Below are 20,943 nucleotides of genomic sequence, written 5' to 3' on the forward strand. Positions count from 1 at the left end.
CCCAAATCAAATCCTCATTAGTAAGTGATAACATGACACAAAACATCAAATTTGTCTTTCATTCAATTCATGAAAGAAGAACAAATACAATAATTGCTTTATTTTTTAAATTTTTTATTTTTATTTTCTGAGACAAGAGTCTCACTCTGTTTCCCAGGCTGGAGTGCAGTGGTATAATCTCAGCTCACTGCAACCTACGCCTTCCAGATTCAAGCAATTCTATTGCCTCTGCCTCCTGAGTAGCTGGGATTACAGGCATGTGCCACCGTGCCCAAGAATTGCTTTTTACATGGTTAATTTTTACAACAGTGATTATAGAAATTTCAGGAAAGAGATTGTTCTACAATACTTTAAAAGTCAGATTTCTGAGTAGAGCTGAGCTTTATTCAATATGTAATAAGGCTAATTACGCCGGTCTCTTGTGTGTTTTTTTTTTTATATGTCATTTTTAAACATATTTCTTTTTCTTTCTTTATTTTTTGTTTTTGAGATGGAGTTTCGCTCTTATCGCCAAGGCTGGAATGCAATGGCATGATCTCGGCTTAGTGCAACCTCTGCCTCCCAGGTTCAAGCCATTCTCCTGCCTCAGCCTCCCGAGTAGCTGGGATTACAGGTTCCCACCACCATGCCTGGCTAATTTTCTGTATTTTTAGTAGAGATGGGATTTCACCATGTTGGCCAGGCTAGTCTCAAACTCCTGAACTCAGGTGATCCACTCACTTTGGCCTCCCAAAGTGCTGAAATTATAGGTGTGAGTCACCAAGCCTGGCCTTTTAAACATATTTCTATCACTAATATCCTTAAGATATCTGGTAGAATTTAAATTTTTCCAGTTCTAGAATCAAGTCATCATTAATTTGTTTAATGAGCTTTCATTTAAGTAGGTGTTAAGTATTTTTCTTTGTTTTTCATAATTATTTCATTTTTATAAAAAATATTTTAGTATTCTTTTGGTGCTATTGCTCTTTTTGCTGTGTTGTTGAGGTTTCTACTTCCTTGGTCTTAACATATACCCCATTATATTACTGTTTAAACTTTTGCAGTAACTAGAAATTTCTGTTCCTCTGTGTGCTTTCTGTTCAGCTGAATTTTTTTATTTGACCTAAGACTTGTTTCCCAAAGGGATTTATGATCTTGAGAGGACAGAGTAACCCTTCATAGTCAAAATATGCTTAATAAAACAGGAATAACTTGTTTACTGTTAATATTTTGCTGAACATGCACAGTTGGCCTTGAAAAAGGTAGTCACTAGAGACACAAGATCTAGGGTGTATTATTGTTCTGATTGTAAAGTGATCATCAACATGAAAAGGCATTGTTTTCTTCCCTACACTGTAACTTCTCTTCAGCTTTACAATCTGAATATCTGTATTATCACTAAACAGAAATGAACATAGAAGTCTAGAGTGGATCTTCAAAGCAGAACACTGCTGGTAACTATTTCCATTATACACAAATAGACTTGTCATTTAATAGGAGATGGGAACTGGAAAATAGGGAAATAAAGGGATAACTAACCCAAATACACCAGCTAACGACAGGAAAGGAGTTTAATATTTTTGCTTGACTTAATTTTTATGTTAATATTTCTCAGTAACCTGAAAATACTGAATATTTAGATTTGAGTTTTTAAATGTACAGTTCATTTAGAAAAGAATAGAGTCCTGATCTTCCAAAGTGATTGTTACTCTGTTTTTCTTCCATTTCAGAGATATTACATATGAAATATCAGTAGAAGCTATATCAACAATGGTTGTTTTCCTTTCCTGCCAGCTCTTCCACAAAGAAGTTTTGCGACAGAGCATCAGCCACAAGTATTTGATGCGAGGCCCATGGTATGTTTCTGCTTTAAATATATCTAGTTTTCATTGTATAAATCTGTATTTCTAGTCTTGTCCTCTTACCTGAGTATCGTCCCATATCTCCAACCAGGTGTTTCCTCTAGTTGTTCTGTTATCTCTTTAAACCCAGTGTACAGGGAACCGCATTCTGCTTTCCTGTGCCATCTACCCATCCTCCCTGTTCTTCCCGTCCCCTAGCTTCATTACCTTCTCCAGTGGTTGCTTCGTAGAATCGGAACTTTGAAATAATCTTTTTCTTCCTTCTCCTTCATTCTATGTTTAAGTAGTCAAGTCATATTTGTTATTCAGATTATTTTTGTATCTTTTTCTTCTCAGCAGTCTCTGTGAAACAACTGTGATCTGTGCCCCCTCACTCTCTTTGGGTTTCTCCAACAACTTCTTCACTGACTATTTCTACTTCATTGAGCCTGCAAATATTTACTGTGTGCTAACCACGTGCCAGTCATATTAGGCTGTGGGGCTATGATCTTGAGCAGAAGCTTATGATCTCCTAGAGGGCGGGGATGCAAATGACCAACACACATGCACATAGCTGACCTTGTATTAACATAATCTTCACAAAACTTTAAAAATGTAAAACAAATCCAAATAAAGTACCTTTGAGGAAAGTTCTCAGGTAGTGGGGAGCTTTGTCTTCTTCATGTTCTTTTTGCCACCCTGATTATTCCTGTGGCATGTATGTTCTTTGAACATATTTGAAAATCACTGATAAGAGGGAAAGGACCTGGACTTTGGAGACAGAGGTTTGCATCGGAAGTCTTTCTGACAGAGACTCCCAGAATGACCGTGATTTGAAGTAGTGCTGGCATTGTGGGACTGTGTGTATCTTTGCTAAAACAAGATTGTGAACTTCATTCCTTATAGTGCCAGAGTATTAAAGTTGCTTTTTAAAAATAGACGTAGAGAGTGTTCGTGTTCTTATTTTCTAAGTAAGGTTTTTATAGTATCATTATGGTGCCAAATATTTAAACCATAATATAGTCTTTACTTATTTTTGTGGTTCATCTTGGAAACCATATTTAAAAAGCTCAATAGTACATTAAAGACATCTGTTAAAAAGCTTACTCTAGATTGCAGGAATTAGTTTAATACCAATTGAATAATTGAATAATTTCATACTTAAAAAATGTAGTCCTATTGTTATTTTTAAATTCTTGCTTTTTTCTACCGATTCTGTGTTACTACTTCCCTTCAACTGCCAGATAGTGTGTTACGCACTAAATTTATTTATTTATTTATTATTTATTTTTTTTTTGAGGCGGAGTCTCGCTCTGTCGCCGGACTGGAGTGCAGTGGCCGGATCTCAGCTCACTGCAAGCTCCACCTCCCAGGTCTACGGCATTCTCCTGCCTCAGCCTCCGAGTAGCTGGGACTACAGGCGCCCGCCATCTCGCCCGGCTAGTTTTTGTATTTTTTTTTTAGTAGAGACGGGGTTTCACCGTGTTAGCCAGGATGGTCTCGATCTCCTGACCTTGTGATCCGCCCGTCTCGGCCTCCCAAAGTGCTGGGATTACAGGCTTGAGCCACCGCGCCCGGCCTTACGCACTAAATTTATAATAGCTTACAGTGTTATACAGAATACAGATAAAGTAACTGAAGTTCAAGAGTTCAAGTGGGTTGGGCACGGTGGCTCATGCCTGTAATCTCAGCACTTTGGGAGTCTGAGGCAGGAGGATCGCTTAAGTTTAGGAGTTTGAGAACAGCCTGGGCAACATAGTGAAACCGTGTCTCTCCCCGCAACAACAACAAAAAGGTATTTAAGTAATTTGATCAATATTTTATGATGTAGTAAGAGGAAAAGCCGGCCGGGCGCGGTGGCTCAAGCCTGTAATCCCAGCACTTTGGGAGGCCGAGACGGGCGGATCACGAGGTCAGGAGATTGAGACCATCCTGGCTAACACGGTGAAACCCCGTCTCTACTAAAAATACGAAAAACTAGCCGGGCGAGGTGGCGGGCGCCTGTGGTCCCAGCTACTCGGGAGGCTGAGGCAGGAGAATGGCGTAAACCCGGGAGGCGGAGCTTGCAGTGAGCTGAGATCCGGCCACTGCACTCCAGACCGGGCGACAGAGCAAGACTCCGTCTCAAAAAAAAAAAAAAAAAAAAAGAGGAAAAGCCAGGATTAAGCCTCAGAATTGCTCTCAAAGCCCATGGTCTTCACTGTTATGTGACAGTGCTCAATTTCTGTGAGTTGTACCAATAGCCCTTTTATATTAATAGTGTTAATGGCAGAATTATTTCTGTATTGTTACTCAGAATTAGATGACTCCCATAAATATGAGTTTGATTTTTTTTCCTTTTTGTGTAGTCTTCCATATACCAGCAAACTTGTGAAGACCTTATTATATAACTTTATCAGACAAGAAAAGCCACCTCCTCCAGGAACCCATGTTTTCCCTCAGCAGTCGGATGGGGGAGGACTGCTTTATGGACTTGCATCAGGAGTAGCAAGTAAGTTTTATCAGATTTTTTCAATTCTTTGGTGCACATAATTTTGTCTGTTTAGGCATAAGAAATTCTGTTTGTTTGGCTGCCGCCATTAATAGTTACATTGAATTTGTGCAGCTGGTTAAATGTGAAAACAAAGTAATTAAAATAGTAAACTTCCTGTTTTGTGCAGTGATTTATGTTAAATGTATGCAAATAATGAATAGATTACCTCTAAAACATCGTTTTTCAGGAAGAATGCTTACACATAAATATACATATTGCATGAATTGTAGCTGTAGAATAAAAATAAAACTAAGCATTTGTAAACTTACAACACTACTTGTATTATAAGAGGAAATCTCTTTTAGGTTATTTTAGGGTATTTTTTGGTTAGGATTTTATGTGACTAATTAGGTACAGTTTTCCTAGTACACTAAGTGCTTTATTCAGTGGCAGCTGAATATTTTGCAGAATTTTGTAATAAGCTGTGAAATGGCACAAACTTGAGTTCTGTTTGATTGGGTGCAAATTTCTTAAGTGAAGAAAGCTCTTCCTTACCTTAAAGTAAGTCCTCATTTCTGCTTCACTTCACAGTATTTGGACTACAGACACTAGAAGTAAGAGAGTAGTTCTGGTGGAGGGCCTGGGTCATGGGAAGTTATATAAATGAAACTTCCTAGAGCGACACTTTGGTACTTGTGAGGTCTGCCTGGCAGCTTCTTACTCCTCCTAAACCTGCAGCATTTCCTCTCCTTACTCACGCAGGACAGAGTCAAATGGAACAGATTTCCACAGCTGCGTTATGGCTGTGGCATGCTCTACACTCCAGCTAGGTGTCAGTTTGACATGAAAAGGTCAAAAAAGTTATCTGCAATAACTTACTAGATAGCCAGTGTTGGGAGCTTCTTTGGATTCAGAGTCCTCTTTAAAAAGCAGTAGACTTGGTCTGTTAATTGACAGAATTAATCAGTGAACCAGACTGTCTTAGATTTGCCTTCCTTTGATTTCTTTTAATATTATGAATTGAGTCACACTTGTGATCACTTCTGCCTTTGGTGCTGAGCAGCCTGCCAAGAGTGCCACACCTGCATAGGTTCTTTGAGTTACTCCTATCCAGTTTCCTCATTATTTCAGGGATTTTTGTGTCCCATGGGAAGGCTTAATTGATCTGTTACTGTTTTCTTTTTTAAAAAATCATTCAACTGGTATAAGTGTTTAAAAGCTGAATATTTCCCAATATTCCAATATGGTTAGAGGTTTTTTTTGGGGTGGCAGAGATAGTATAAGCCTGTAAATGCTTTCTTCAAAACAGTGGTAATACTTGGCATTTTTTTAAAAAGTAAACATAGATTTGTGTACAGGTTTTGGTTTTTCTTTCAGTTATGTGTCATATCAAGAGGAACCCAGTATTGTATGTGGTGTCATTAGTTGCCAGGTGCCAAAAGTTTTTCCTAACTAGATAGCAGGAAGGAAGCCCCTTAATTTTCCTAGCTCTCAGTTTCCTTGTCTATCTAATGAGAAGGTGAGTTGGAATGGTGATTTCTGACATTATTACTACATAACTTTCTATGGTCTTTTTTTTTCATCATTTTAAAATTTAATATTCAGTTAAGCACATTAAAATAGATTTGTGGTTTTTAGTGTGCTATGTAGTCACAAGACATTTTACACAGCTTTCTTCCCAAATCTTCATAAAACTATTCATGTAAAAGTATAAATCAAGATGGAGTAATTATGGATTCATTATTTCGTGATATGTGTGACTCAAAGGATTATAAAAAAAAAAACAACAAAAGGAAATTCTCCTAAAAAACACAGCTATGTACTGTGGGCAAAATGAAATGTAAAAATGATCACAGTCATGTAATTTTGAGTTAATCCACATTCCAGGAAAGTCAATCAAGTTGCCAGCATTTGACTTAAGTTGTGTGATCACTTCTGATGATCTTTTAGTTGGTAGTTAAAGAATTCTCTTACTTTACTATTGGCTTTAGAAAATATGATTGGAAGTTCCTCACTGAAAAAAATTATATTCCAAAGCCAAGTGTAAATTATAAACTCATTTGGATTATATTCATTTTTGTTGGGATTGAAGTTTTCCTGGATATAGCAAGCATTTCTTTTCATAGCAGTGTGTGCATTGTATGTGTTGCCTACATTATTTCCTTTGAAACAGAGTGCCTTGTTGTAAAAAAAAAAACATACAATTTCGGAGTGAAATTTGTTGGCACTGGCAGGGCAGGAGGAGAATCCTTGTACTGGAACTGCGGCTGGATGAGTAGTGAACCACTTGCTTGGACCCTCCTATGAGTCAGGCAAGGCCTTCTGCAGTTTCTTTTCATTTACTTTTACAGATGTGTTTTTGGTTATCCTTTTGTTTGTTTCTGAGACTCTGTGAAAGACTCTGTTACTTTGTTGCATCCTGATACTCTCCTTTTTCTTTCTTCTTTTTTTTTTTTTTCTAAATTATAGTTTAAGTTCTAGGGTACATGTGCACAATATGCAGGTTTGTTACATACGTATACACATGCCATGTTGGTTTGCTGCACCTGTTAACTCATAATTTACATCAGGTATTTCTTCTAATGCTATCCTTCCCCCTGCCCCCCACTCCACGACAGACCCGGGTGTGTGATGTTCGCCACCCTGTATCCAAGTGTTCTGATTGTTCAATTCCCACCTATGTGTGAGAACATGTGGTGTTTGGTTTTCTGTCTTTGCGATGGTTTGCTCAGAATGATGGTTTCCAGCTTCATCCATGTCCCTACAAAGGACACGAACTCATCCTTTTTTATGGCTGCATAGTATTCCATGGTGTGTATGTGCCACATTTTCTTAATCCAGTCTATCACTGATAGACATTTGGGTTGGTTCCAAGTCTTTGCTATTGTTAATAGTGCTGCAATAAACATACGTGTGCATGTGTCTTTATAGCAGGATGATTTATAATTCTTTGGGTATATACCCAGTAATGGGATCGGTGGGTCAAATGGTATTTCTAGTTCTAGATCCTTGAGGAATTGCCACACTGTCTTCCACAATGGTTGAACTAGTGTACGTTCCCACCAACAGTGTAAAAGCGTTCCTGTTTCTCCACATCCTCTCCAGCACCCGTTGTTTCTTGACTTTTTAATGATTGCCATTCTAACTGGTGTGAGATGGTATCTCATTGTGGTTTTGATTTGCATTTCTCTGATGGTCAGTGATGATGAGCATTTTTTTCACGTGTCTGTTGGCTGCAGAAATGTCTTCTTTTGAGAAGTGTCTGTTCATATCCTTTGCCCACTTTTTGATGGGGTTGTTTGATTTTTTTCTTATAAATTTGTTTAAGTTCTTTGTAGATTCTGGATATTAACCCTTTGTCAGATGGGTAGATTGCAGAATTTTTCTCCCATTCTGTAGGTTGCCTGTTCACTCTGATGGTAGTTTCTTTTGCTATACAGATGCTCTCCTTTTTTATGCCTTCGCTAGGATAGAACAGTAGCTTGGAGTCCTCCTTACTTCTCTCTCTGGCTCTTTATTTTCTGCCTGTTCATCCATTAAGGACTGTCTTGAGTTCCACCTTCTCCAGGAAGACTTCTTTTGCCCTCCTGGCTACATGAGATCTTTTCCTGTAATGCTTTACCACTGTACCACTCTGCTTTGTAGTAACTTATGTACATGCATCATTCTCCCTATGTTGGCTCCACATAGAAAAAAATGAGAACTAACATTTATATAATATGAGTTTACAGTGCCACTTTTGAGCATCTCATTTATTCTCATAATAGGCTCATCTATCTGAAATAGATGGTTTTAATTTTTTAATGATGAATGAAGAGATTTTCCTGGTTAATACATTATTTTGTGTAAGATTACATAGGAAAGAGATGATGTTGGCTTGTTAACGTAAGCTCAGTTCATCAGACCCCTGAGCTTTTGCTGTTTTTGCCTTTTGTTATTGTGATCACTCAAGTCCTGAGGGCATAAGCTCCTTGACTTGTATGGGTGTCCCCTGCAGTATCCAGCAGAGCGCCACCCAACATCTGTGGACTGTAGTGAATACTGGTGTGCAATTAAATGCCAAAAGCTAATGCTCAAGATAGATGTGAACTCAGTTGTAGTAACGATGTCTGTCATTTGCTGAATGCCTTCTGTTTGCCAGGCACTGTGGTAGCTACTTTACATACCTGATTTCATTTATTCTTTATTTTTCTTTTCTAACATTTTATTACAGAAAATTTCAGGCATGTATAGAGTAGATGCCAGGCACGGTGGCTCATGCCCATAATCCCAGTGCTTTGGGAGGCTGAGGTGGGTGAATCACTTGAGCTCAGGAGTTTGAGACCAGCCTGGGCAACATAGTGAGACACCACCTCTACAAAAAAATACAAAAATTAGCAGGACGTGGTGGTGCATGCCTGTAGACCCAGCTACTTAGGAGTCCGAAGTGGGAAGATCGCTTGAGCCTGGGAGGTCGAGGCTGCAGTGAGCTGTGATCACGCCACTGCATTCCAGCCTGAGTGACAGAGACTCTGCCTCAAAAAAACCAAAAAACACCCTAAAGATATACAGAGTAGAGAGAATGGTAGAATGAACTCCCATCTACCCGCAACCCCTGTTCAAGAATGATCAACAATCTTTTTTCCCATTTATCTCCATTCTCCTACTTAAAAAATTTTTTTTTATTTTCAAATAAGTTCACACATATAGAAAAGTCCCCAAAATAAAATATCACAGAAAACTATATGTAACTTTATCCAGATTAATTTACTGTTAACATTTTATCCCGTTTGTTGTGTTTTTTTCCTCCTCTGTCTCATTCTGTACTTTCTTCTCTCTCTCCCCCGCTTCTTTCTCTCTCTCTCTCTTGCACACACACACACACACACACACACACATTTTTTTTTTAACCATTTGTGGATAAGTTACGTGCATTGTAATATCCCTTTACTCCTAAATACTTTAATGTGTATTTCCTGAAAGAGGATGTCGCTTATGCTACCACAGTATACTTGTCAGCTTCAGTAAATTTAGCATCCAACTGTCCTTAAAAGCCATTTGCTTCTAAGTCAATAAAAATAAGAAAATGGATATTTTCCTCTGTATTTTAGAATCTCCTTTATTGAGTATAGCATTGTTTGTATTTCACTTAAGTTGAATTTTTACAATTAGGTATTCTTGTAACCACTCTGCTATCAATTTATCTATCTTAGACTGAAAGCCCCATGAGGCGGGATCCGCCTCTCTTCCTCCTGTTTATTATTGGCACTGCAGTACTCAGTGAGTGCTTGGTTGGCATTCAATCAGAATGTAATAAATAACTGGAGGAATTACTAAGACATTTTAATTACCACTAGTAAGTTTTTAAAATTAGTGTAATAGAAATTAACTTACAGATTTTAGTTTTTTTTAAAAAGCTTTTTCAAATGTGTCAAGTGTGGTTTATTTCAGTCACTGGAAGAGGTTAGAATGAATACAGGTGCAAGCAAACCTGTATTAATAAATTTCCAGTACAAGAAAAAATTGTTTCCTTTGTTTAAATATTCTTCTAATGTGCTGACAAAATGGAAAATGAATCGATTGATATATTACTTTACTAATTAGAAGAAGGTGTTGCAGTTTTAATTAATGTGATATTTTTAAATGAACTTTTTACTGAATCACAGAATTCCAGAACCACCTGGCATACTTTAAAAACATAAATATGCGTTGTAGTTAGAACTTGGAATTTCTGATTCATTAGACATGAGGTGGGACCTGGTAATATGCCCCTTCAGTAATTATTCTAGGTGATTCTGATGTATCCGAGCCATTTCAGCACCACTGATGAATGCATCCTCCTTTCCAGTGCCTGAATCTCTTCTGATGTGGGTCTTTCATGGCATGTGGTTGAGCCAGTGCTACTAACTACTGAGGAAATGTATTGTTTCGAGGCAGCTTATAATGGATTTAACGGACCCCTCTTCATGTATGACCTTAGTTTCTGTTCCTAGTGTGCTCTGTTGCTGATGAGGTCCAGTTTTCAGGATAAATCTTTTGAGTCTGACAATGAGTACAGTACTTTCGCTGGAATAAATAAATTGGAACTCTAACTTCCCTGGTTCTGGAGTCTGCATTTTAAAAAATTAATCTAAATGCACACTAACTGTTTTGGTGCTAATATTCAGTTATTAATAAAATGTTTGCCAATTTTATCATCTATGTCTTTTCCGTATCTGCAGTTTTTATGTCCTATCTTCCTCTTTCAAACTTTATATATAAAGGTACGGCTGTCAGTGTAGCTCAGTGAGATTCAGTTTTGTTAGGTGTGTGGCCTATAATTGTAGCCAAGATTTGCTCCTATTTTCAGCTCCAGATCATGATTAAACCTATATTTTGGGGATTTTGGCTTTTCTTCAGGATTGTGTCCTTGGTACCATATTGAGAGAGTAGTGGCACATTTTAATTCTTGTGTGGAGAGTGGAGTGTTTCTGTAGATGTCACATGTGAAATAACAACAAATGTGAATGTAACTAGGGATTTTTTGGACTGTTCTTTATAGAATAGATTTCATTTGCTGGAAGCAATGATAAGGATTTGCTGTGAGGGCAGTAGCCTCGGTTTGCCAGGCAACAGACTTTAGAGTTAATAAGGAATAAGGATTCCCATAGTTTCCCCTGTGTTTTAGGACTTACCCACAGGAATCTTTGCAAAACTGGAGTTAGTAGTACCCCTGGTGGTGGGAGGTGCCTGGGAGCCTCTTGGGCGTTCAAATCCCCCCAATATTTCACCCTGGATTATTATTGCCCCGGGACCTCTCAGATGCCTTTCCTCATCTCCCACTCGTGGACATCCTGGTGACTAAGGGTGGGTTCTAGAGCCTGATAATCAGAATCAGAAGATTTGGGATAGAATCATACCTCAGCATAACCTTACCAAGTTCTCCAGCGTTTAAAATCTCATGACCTGATGTGTAATGCTGACAAATATAACACCATTTGAACAGAGTTATTGTGAGGAGTAAGTGAGGTATTATATACAGAATAGAACATTATACAACATCTGTTCTCATGTAAATAACTGTTTTTGTTTTCTGCCCTGAAGCTGTGCTGGTGCTTATTAGTTACAATAGAAAGAAAGAAAGAAAGAAAATAAATTTAATTAGAACAACAGCTAATGATCAGAAAATCCTGGACAAATTTATATAAGACAATTTAAAAATTTAAGAACTTTGGATCTTTTTGGTCTGCTCAAATTTGAAATTTATGTTAAAATATTTTGAAAAACTGACAAAAGTGAATATGCCAGCCATGTTTTCTCCAACTGGCTTTTCATTTTATGTGGTGCAAAATGTGGCCAATAACAGTTAAAGAAGGAAAATTTGATTGTGAAACAGATATTGCCCACACGAGAGTTCTCCTTGCTTCTTAAGTGAACTTGCCTTGACAACAATCACTATGGTACCATTGCTTATTGACTAATTTATCTAAAAGGTTATTATATTTGCTTTTTTGACAGTTTGTTTATAAAATTTGCCAATTAAAGATTTTAATAAAACATTTGATGTGGACTCAACTGGAATTATAAATATTTCAAATGTTTCAAACTAATCAATGATATCAATATTATGGGTAGCCTTAAGTATAGTCAGTAAGGCAGTTAATAGTTAATTCTTTCTTTAATCTACAAGCACATCACCCTGCCATGTTAAAGATTTTTTTTTTTTTTTCTGAGACAGAGCCTATCTAGCTCTGTCACTCAGGCTGGAGTGCGGTGGCATGATGTAAGCTCACTGCAACCTCTGCCTCCCAGGCTCAAGCAATTGTCGTGCCTCAGCCACCTGAGTAGCTGGCATTACAGGCCCCTGCCACCACTCCTAATTTTTTTGTATTTTTACTAGAGACAGGATTTCACCATGTTGGCCAGGCTGGTCTTGAACTCCTGACCTCAAGTGATCTGCCCGCCTTGGCCTCCCAAAGTGCTGGAATTACAGGCATCCGCTATCATGCCATCCATTAAAGATGTTTTATAAAGCAAATGACTGAAGACCCCTACTTCCATAATTTGTTATGTGATGGGACAGGATGTTAGATGGTAAAGTATTGTCTTAGTCAGCTTGGGCTGCTGTAACAAAATACTGTAGAGTGGGTGTCTTGAACAACAGAAATATATTTCTCACAGCTCTGGAGGCTGGGAAGTCAGATATCCAGGTGCCAGGTGATTCACTTCTTGGTGTAGAACCCTATTCCTAACTTGTAGATGTCTACCTTCTCGCTGTGTCCTCACAGGGCAGAGAAAGGAAGCTCTCGTCTTTTCTTATGAGGGCACTAAGCCCATCATGGGGACTCCACTCTCACGACCTCATCAAAGCCTAATCACCTTCCAAAGGCTCTACCTTCTAATGCCTTCACATTGAGAGCTATGGCTTCAAGATAGGAATTCTGAGGGTGACACAAAAATTCAATCCATACCAGGTTTTAAGTAGGTTGTGCTGGAATGCTCCTCACTGAAATTCTCAATTTGGAAGGCTACTGATCTCTTTTGTATGTTGACATCTAAGGCACCTTTCAGCTCTAGTCATGATCTTAAACTACAGCTCTGTTTAGTGGTGATGGTAAGGATTGTTGCCAAAGTAGATCACTCACTACCCATTCTAACCCTGCCAACTTGTGTTTTTTTTTTTTTTTAACAAAAAACGAAACAAAACAAAACAGGCCAAAATATGTAAGGAGTCCCTCAGAAAACAATTCTGTGATTGAAATAGGTTATCCTCTTTTCTAATTTTGAGGGCCACCACTTACATTGTCCTTTGTAGGAGGATCTAGCTGTGGGTTACAATAATTTGGTATTATACAAGAGGGATGTACTAGACTCTAGATGTTTGTGTTAGGTAGACCTAGAATTGAATGCCAGACCTGCTATTTATTAGCTGTGTGTTCTTGGGCTATTAACCTCTCAATGACTCAAATTCCTTACAATAAAATGAGAATAATACCTTCCTTTGTGGGGCTGCTGAGATCAAATGAGCAAATGTATAGGAAAAAGACTGGTACCTTGGAAGTATACAGCAAATGGTCACTATTAGTATCAGATATTATTACGTGGTAATATTTAAGATAAAACTTTTGTTTTCAAAGTACTGAAAAAATAAAGGCCTTAGGATTTCCAAGTTTCCTCAGATTTTTAATGTAAATAAATTATGAAAATTATCAGATGTTTGGTATATATTATATGTGTTGTAATATAATAACATACATATAATAATGTACACAATAAATATATAATAGAGATTCAGGTAGATGATGAAAGAAATATGTTGAAAATTTGATATCATGAGGTGAAATAAGTTGTAACATTTATTTGGTTTTTTTTTTCATTTGATTCTATCCTTACCACTTTGGCCTTTTCTTTTAATATATTTTTCTCTAATGTCTAAAAAGGGAGTGAAGCAAGGAAGTGTTGACTTTGAGATTTCTTCTGTGTTTTAAGTTATAAGACAAAGCTGTAATGTCATTATAATTATTTCATATTTTGAAGAGTCAAATCTAATTAAATGTGTTCTGCCAAATTTCATTTTCAACCACAAGTTCTGAGGTTTTACACAATAACTTCTGATATATGGTTTTTCCATTTGAATGAGCCATCCAAAATGTTTTTTTTTTTTTCCTTTGCTTGCAATGGTGGGTGTCCAAGCCAAATTATAAGGCCAAAGGAGTGTTTATTTCTTTAGGCAAATGCTATGATAGAGAAATTAATACAGTAGAACTTGAAGATTAAAACTCTTATTTCTAATTTCTGTTTTTGAGAAAACTATTGAATTCATTGTGATGGGTATGGTATGCAATAATTATAATATATTTTACTTGATTGTTATTTTTCTGTTCAGTTTTGGCTTTTTCTAGGGTGACTCATTGAGAGAGAAAAACTACAGTAAGAGAAAAAGTATGTGGCAATCAGAAACAGGCAGAGTTGTGAAAATAACAGATTTCTAATTAAAATGCTTTGAACTTTCAAAAAAGAAACTGCTTAATAAACAATAATTATATTCTCATTTCATCTCTATTTGGAATAATTAGAAAGATTTTATATGCTCACAGAAATAATGACTTTTACCCCCCTCTTTTCAGGATTGAACTCATTTTGTGACTTATAAAATATAGGTAATTTCACTTTATTGTTTCTGTGCAATGGTTCCTTGCAGGGATACATTGAAGATTTAGAATAGTGTTTATGATGCAAAAGAACTATATTTAGTTGTAGAGTAGTAATAAAAATTGCTCTTTGACAAAAGTATGGCTTCAGATTTTAGACTTCTTAAAAGGTGTTTTAAAAATGGTATTCATTGGAAGTAATCTAATGTCAAAATACAGCTTTGTTATCTTTTGTTCTTGTAATTTGCTGACAACCCGTTAAACAAGTTCCCAGAATTGGCTTTGGGAGTCATTATGCCCATCTTCTACTCTCATTTTCTTGTTAACAGATTTGAAGGGAAGACTGATGGCCTCTTTCATGTTATAAATAGTTGAAGAACGAATTAGTTTGTATTTACCAGGAGGAATATAGAATAAAACAATTAATTGCAGATGAAATCCTGGGATAAGTTTCTGAGGCTTGCTACAGGTGCCATTTATTTGGTGCTAATGATTTAATATATTTTTGAGATTGTACTGTAAATTGTAGAATTTAAAAATATTTAAAAGTGAGAATATTGAAATTGAAATTATGGAATTCTATTTTTCGAGACTATAAATCTTATTCTTTGAAAAATGAAGTGGTTAAAATTGATTTGCTTTAAAACTGTTAAATTATATCCCAGTCAAGTGAGTGTAACTTTCATTAAGCAACTGTTTTAATTTATGTTAATTTCAGAATGGGTGTTTGGAGTAAATTTAAAGATTAAATTTATTCAAGGTTACTCACTGACATAATTTGTGTATGGTAGGAAAAATCCTTAAACTATAGCTTGTGTAGCTTTGAGACCACCTTTTACATGGATAATTCTTAATATTTATAATTACATAAATTTTTTTTTCAAAGATTAATGTTGAGTTATTCAAAAATTAATGTTAAGAGTTATTGAAAACTTTCCCTTTTAAAATAGAATCAGGCCAGGCACGGTGGCTCACACCTGTAATCCCAGCACTTTAGGAGGCCCAGGCAGGCGGATCACCTGAGTTCAGGAGTTCAAGACCAACCTGGACAACATGGTGAAACCCCATCTCTACTAAAAATACGAAAATTAGCTGGATGTGATGTCGCACCTATAATCCTGGCTAATCTTTAGACTGAGGTGAGAGGATTACTTGAACCCTGGGAGATGGAGGTTGCAGTGAGCCAAGATCGTGACATTGCACTCCAGCCTGGGTGACAGAGCGAGACTCTGTCTTGATTAAAAAATAATAATAATAAAAAAATAGAATCACTGTGTTTCTGCAACTTAACTTTGACCTTCATTAATGGATGAATAGAGGGATTGATAGATGGATAGAGATATTATCACAAATACAGCAAAATGTTAATGTAAAACCTTGGAGCTGAGTTGATGGGTATTCATTATAGTTTTTTTGACTTTTCTGTATATTTGACTATTTTCATAATAAGTGTTGGAGGAAAATAGAATCACTCTGAGGATGAATTATGGTTGTAAATTTCAGTTTGTCTATTAAAAATGTATATTTTAATCCTTAGTCCTTCCAGAAGTGCTAGGTAAGACAGTATATGAAGAATGTGGGGTCTGATCAGACCTGACTGCACGCTAATAAGCTCTATACTTGGGAAAGTTGTAATTTCTCCAAGCTTTTCCCTATCTATAAAAACGGAATGATGATGCTTTATAGGATTATGGCACATGGCTCTGCATTTTTCCCCTCTTGTACTTGTTCATAATCTTTGTGAGACCATGGTCCTTAAAGGCCCATCAAACACAGTTGGACAAGTGGTGGAGAGAGGAGCAGGGTGCCATTCATCGTGGTGCTTAGCAGCCTTCATCTCACTTCTGCAGGACACAGGGATCCCATACTTGACAAAAGGAAGAGAGGGAGAGAAACAGCTGTCCCTCTTCACCAACAGGGTTGTGGATTGGAAGAGAATATGGCTTTTGGCATCAGAAAGGTCTCAGCTGGAAACCAGGCCCTGCCTTTTACAAGTTGAGTCACCGTGAGCAAGTTATTAACTTTGCTGAGTCCCAGTTTCCTCATTTAAAAATGAAACTTAGAGTATCTTTGTCTGTGGGCTTTTGTCACGTTTAAATAATGTGTGATAAGTGTCCAGAACAAAATGTGAGCTGAAAATAAATGCTCGTTTCCCATTCACTTACTTCATCTTTTTTTCTCCCTCTCATCTATGTCAGTTTCTTTAGTTTTCCAAACAACCTTAAATGTTTTTATCTTTCTTGTTTCATGGTCCTTTAGCCTTTCAGCTTGCAAAATTACCTGCAAAATTAATGTAATTTCCCCCCTTTTTAGATTATTAAAAAGGATAATAAGTGCAGATTAACCCCAGTAGTACCCTTCACCATAACTTCATCAAATTGGAAGCCTTGCTAGCTTTCAGTACCATTTTTCATGCCTATTAACACTTTTCAGGACTATTAACTCTAGTCCTCATGCTGTACTTCGTATCTAGTTTGTTTATTTTAGAAAGTGTAGACTAGCAGATAGTAGCTTTAAGAGAGCAGGTGTCTTCAATAGTAACTGTTCCAAAGTGTAAAGCTTTGCAACAACGTTTCTAAAAGTAGAAATAATGTTACCTATTTATACACATGTTGATCAAGAGAGATGCTGTGTGAGTAACTAAAAAATTGTGGGGTTATCACTTATTTTTAAAGATAATTTCTTAAATAAAAAATTGTGGGACCCTTATTTTTAAAGATAATTTCTTTCTCTCTCTCTCTCTCTCTCTTTTTTTTTTTTTGAGACAGAGTCTCGCTGTGTCACCAGGTTGGAGTGCAGTGGCGCCATCTCAGCTCACTGCAACCTCTGACTGCCTGTTTCAAGCGATTCTCCTGCCTCAGCCTCCCAAGTAGCTGGAATTACAGGCACACGCCACCATGCCCAGTTAATTTTTGTACTTTTTTTTAGTTGAGATGGGGTTTCACCATTTTGGCCAGGATTGTCTCGATCTCCTGACCTCATGATCCGCCTGCCTCAGCCTCCTAAAGTGCTGGGATTACAGGCGTGAGCCACCACGCCCAGCTGAAAGATAATTTCTAGACCTGGTTTGTTTTCAAGTCTCCTATTGTCTTCTCTCAGTCCCCCATATTGTTCGGATCCTTCTTCATTGCTGTTGTCTTAATAGCCCCTGCATTTCCTGCCTTAGTTTGCTTCTGTGTGTGATGCTGCCCTGAACAACCGCTTGCATCTCTGGGTTGCCATGATGCTGTAAGCAATGGTGGCTCCAGGAGAAACATTGTGGTCATGAGTTTGTGGACCTTGGGGCAAGGATGTGGGGTATCAGGTGTAGGCATGAAGCAGAATGAAATGGAGTAGAGAATTAGAGTGGAGAGATGATAGGGTCTATGTAGAATCATCTGTTTTCTAGGGTAGCCATGGCCTCTCTGTTACCTACCTAGTGTCCCCTGTTAGAATATGAAGAATGTGTTATGAGCAGGAGTTGCTTATTGTACCTGAACCCTCAGTGCATTAGCAGAGATCCTGGGTTATGGGAGATACTAAATATTTGTTAAAAGGATGAAGGCTGGGCGCGGTGGCTCAAGCCTGTAATCCCAGCACTTTGGGAAGCTGAGATGGGTGGATCACGAGGTCAGGAGACCGAGACCATCCTGGCTAACATGATGAAACCCCGTCTCTACTAAAAAATACAAAAAATTAGCTGGGCGAGGTGGCGGGCGCCTGTAGTCCCAGCTACTCAGGAGGCTGAGGCAGGCGAATGGCGTGAACCCAGGAGGCAGAGCTTGCAGTGAGCTGAGATCTGGCCACTGCACTCCAGCCTGGGTGACAGAGCGAGACTCCGTCTCAAAAAAAAAAAAAAAAAAAAAAGGATGAATGCTATCAAGCCTTTGTTAGAATGATATGAGCAGTCTTGAAAATCTGGATGGCTTAGCCGGGCATGGTAGCAGACACTTATAGTCCTAGCTACTTGGAAGACTGAGGCAGGAGAATTGCTTGAACCCGGGAAACAGAGGTTGCAGTGAGCTGAGATTGTGCCACTGCACCACTGCAACTCCAGCCTGGGCGACAGAGTGAGATTGTCACAAAAAAAAAAAAAAAAAGAAAGAAAAAATAAAAATAAAAAAATCTGGATGACTAAGGACTAGGTCAGTACCCTTATATGAGGTGATTGTTTTACTTAAAGACTTTTGACAAACCTTCATTTCCAGGCCCACTTCTCACTCTTGCCCCATTTCACATGCCTTCTCTACTTCTGGACCCCCTGCCAAAGATTCTGCCAGGAATTTTTTTCATCCTCTTCTCTGAGAATTTGACTGTGTCTCACCACATTCACTGCTAACTTTATACAAGAAATTGTTAAAATCCATCAACCACTTAAGGCTCCACTGTCATTCTCTTTATGGTTGTGCCTTTGTCCTGTTCATTCTTTACATTTTACTTTAAAAATTAATAGACTTTATGTTTTGGAGCAATTCTAGGTTTACAGAAAAATGAGTGGAAAATGCATACAGTCCTCATACACACATTTCCTCTTCAAGTTTCCCCTGTTAGCATCTTCCATTAGTGTACCACATTTGTGACAGTTGACAAGCCAATATTGATACTTTATTTTGGACTAAAATCCATAGTTTAGGGTTTACTCATTGTGTTGTACAGTACTAAGGGTTTAGACAAATGCAAAGTTGCCCCAAATTGGAAGCAACCAAGATGTCCTTCTACAGATTAGTCAAACTGTGGTATATTCATAAAGTGGAATTTTATTCAGTAATAAGAAGAAAAGAGCTGTTAAGCCAGGAAAAGACATGGAAGAACCTTAAATGCATATAGCTAAAGGAAAGAAGCCAGTTTAAAGAGGCTGTCTATACTGTATGATTCAAATTATATGACATTCTGGAAAGTGCAAAAAAAAAAAAAATAGAGACAGTAAAAAGATCAGTGATAGCCAGGGTTTCAAGGGGAGGAGAAGATGCATAAGTAGGTAGAGCATAGAGCATTTTGGGGCAGCAACACTATTCCGTATGATGTGATGATATATCCTATTGTTTAGCTGTAAACTTGATCACATTTCTCATATTGTTATAAACTTCAGTAAACATTGTTTTTATTATCTCTTCTGTGATTTACTATCATTTATTTAAATTGTATCTTATGTGCATTTAGATGGTTTATAAATGCTTGCTTAAGTATCATTGCAGTAAAACATCTTTTTACCTGATGTTTTTCTTCTATAATTTGGAATTTTTTTCAGAAATATTAATTCTGGGACATTTTGATTGAGGTCTTCAGTTTTACAAAATAAGCCACTGAAAACTTACATTCCTTTTCTTTTTGATTTTTGTAAAATATTTCTCTATATTTAACTTGAAAAGTATTCATGAATTTTTTTTTTTGGAGACTGTGTCTCACTCTGTCACCCAGGCTGGAGTACAATGGTGCGATCTCGGCTCACTGCAACCTCCGCCTCCCAGGTTCAAGCGGTTCTTCTGACAGTCTCCTGAGTAGCTGGGATTACAGGCATGTGCCGCCATGCCCAGCTAATTTTAGTATTTTTAGTAGAGATGGGATTTCACCATGTTGGCCAGGCTGGTCTTGAACTCCTGTCCTCAAGCAATCTGCCCACCTTGGCCTTCCATAGCACTGAGATTACAAACGTAAGCCACCGCACATGGCCTATTCATGAATATTTTATTTTATAAAATGTGTGTGTGTGTGTGTGTGTGTGTGTGTGTGTATGGTTTTTTGTTTTTTGTTTTTTGTTTTGAGACGTAGTCTTGCTTTGTCGCCCAGGCTGGAGTGCAGTGGTGCAATCTCCGCTCACTGCAAGCTCCGCCTCCCGGGTTCACGCCACTCTCCTGCCTCAGCCTCCCGAGTAGCTGGGACTACGAGGCACCCGCCACAATGCCTGGCTAGTTTTTTGTGTTTTTAGTAGAGACGGGGTTTCGCCGTGTTAGCCAGAATGGTCTCGATCTCCTGACTTCGTGATCTGCCTGCCTCGGCCTCCCAAAGTGCTGGAATTACAGGCGTGAGCCACCATGCTTGGCCAAAATACCTGTATATTTTTAGCACACTTGGGTATTTTATTGTCCTGGCATTTCCATTACATTTCTAAAAGAAAACACTTGTTTCATATTTTTCTCCAATAGACTGGTTTTCTCTAATTCAGTAACAAAGTGTTGACACAGGGTTTCTGTTACATGGTTACCACTGAGATGTTTTCAGATTGTCAATGATTATATGGGTATTTTGGTACAACAAAATGAAATACTGTGATTCATTTGCTTTTAAGTTATATTTTTGTGTTTTAAAATTTTATTTGTATGTTTTAAGATTCTGGCAGAATTAGGAAATAATTGTGCTGATTATTTGAAATGTATTTATTTTGAAAGATTTTTAAAAATCATGTCTTTTAGTCTTTCTTGTAGTCAGTGCAGCAGCAGCGTAATTTAAGTAATCGGACCATAAATGTTAATAGTTTTTTCTGATGGGCAAAGATGGGTGGAAAGAGGCAAGTTCTCTGGAAAAAACGTCTTCATTCTTGTGTCTGAAGTTTATAACATCACAT

General features: G+C 37.6%; 1 protein-coding gene across 6 annotated transcripts in view; it reads left to right on the forward strand.

Annotated features, from left to right (window-relative positions):
- Positions 1 to 20,943, forward strand: part of DYM (dymeclin) — a 437,123-nt gene that overhangs the window by 128,020 nt on the left and 288,160 nt on the right. For 4 of the 6 annotated variants that reach the window (XM_033177780.1, XM_033177782.1, XM_033177781.1 and 1 more), the window contains 3 exons: positions 1,710 to 1,835; positions 4,169 to 4,311; positions 16,253 to 16,396. In XM_033177780.1, the coding sequence (XP_033033671.1) occupies positions 1,710 to 1,835; positions 4,169 to 4,311; positions 16,253 to 16,396 (413 nt within the window). The remainder of the gene's footprint in view (positions 1 to 1,709; positions 1,836 to 4,168; positions 4,312 to 16,252; positions 16,397 to 20,943) is intronic. The other 2 variants (XM_033177784.1, XM_033177783.1) reach the window with 1 other exon arrangement.

Source organism: Trachypithecus francoisi, unplaced genomic scaffold (assembly GCF_009764315.1).
Source record: "Trachypithecus francoisi isolate TF-2019V2 unplaced genomic scaffold, Tfra_2.0 Lachesis_group19, whole genome shotgun sequence".
In the NCBI taxonomy this organism is placed as follows: domain Eukaryota; kingdom Metazoa; phylum Chordata; class Mammalia; order Primates; family Cercopithecidae; genus Trachypithecus; species Trachypithecus francoisi.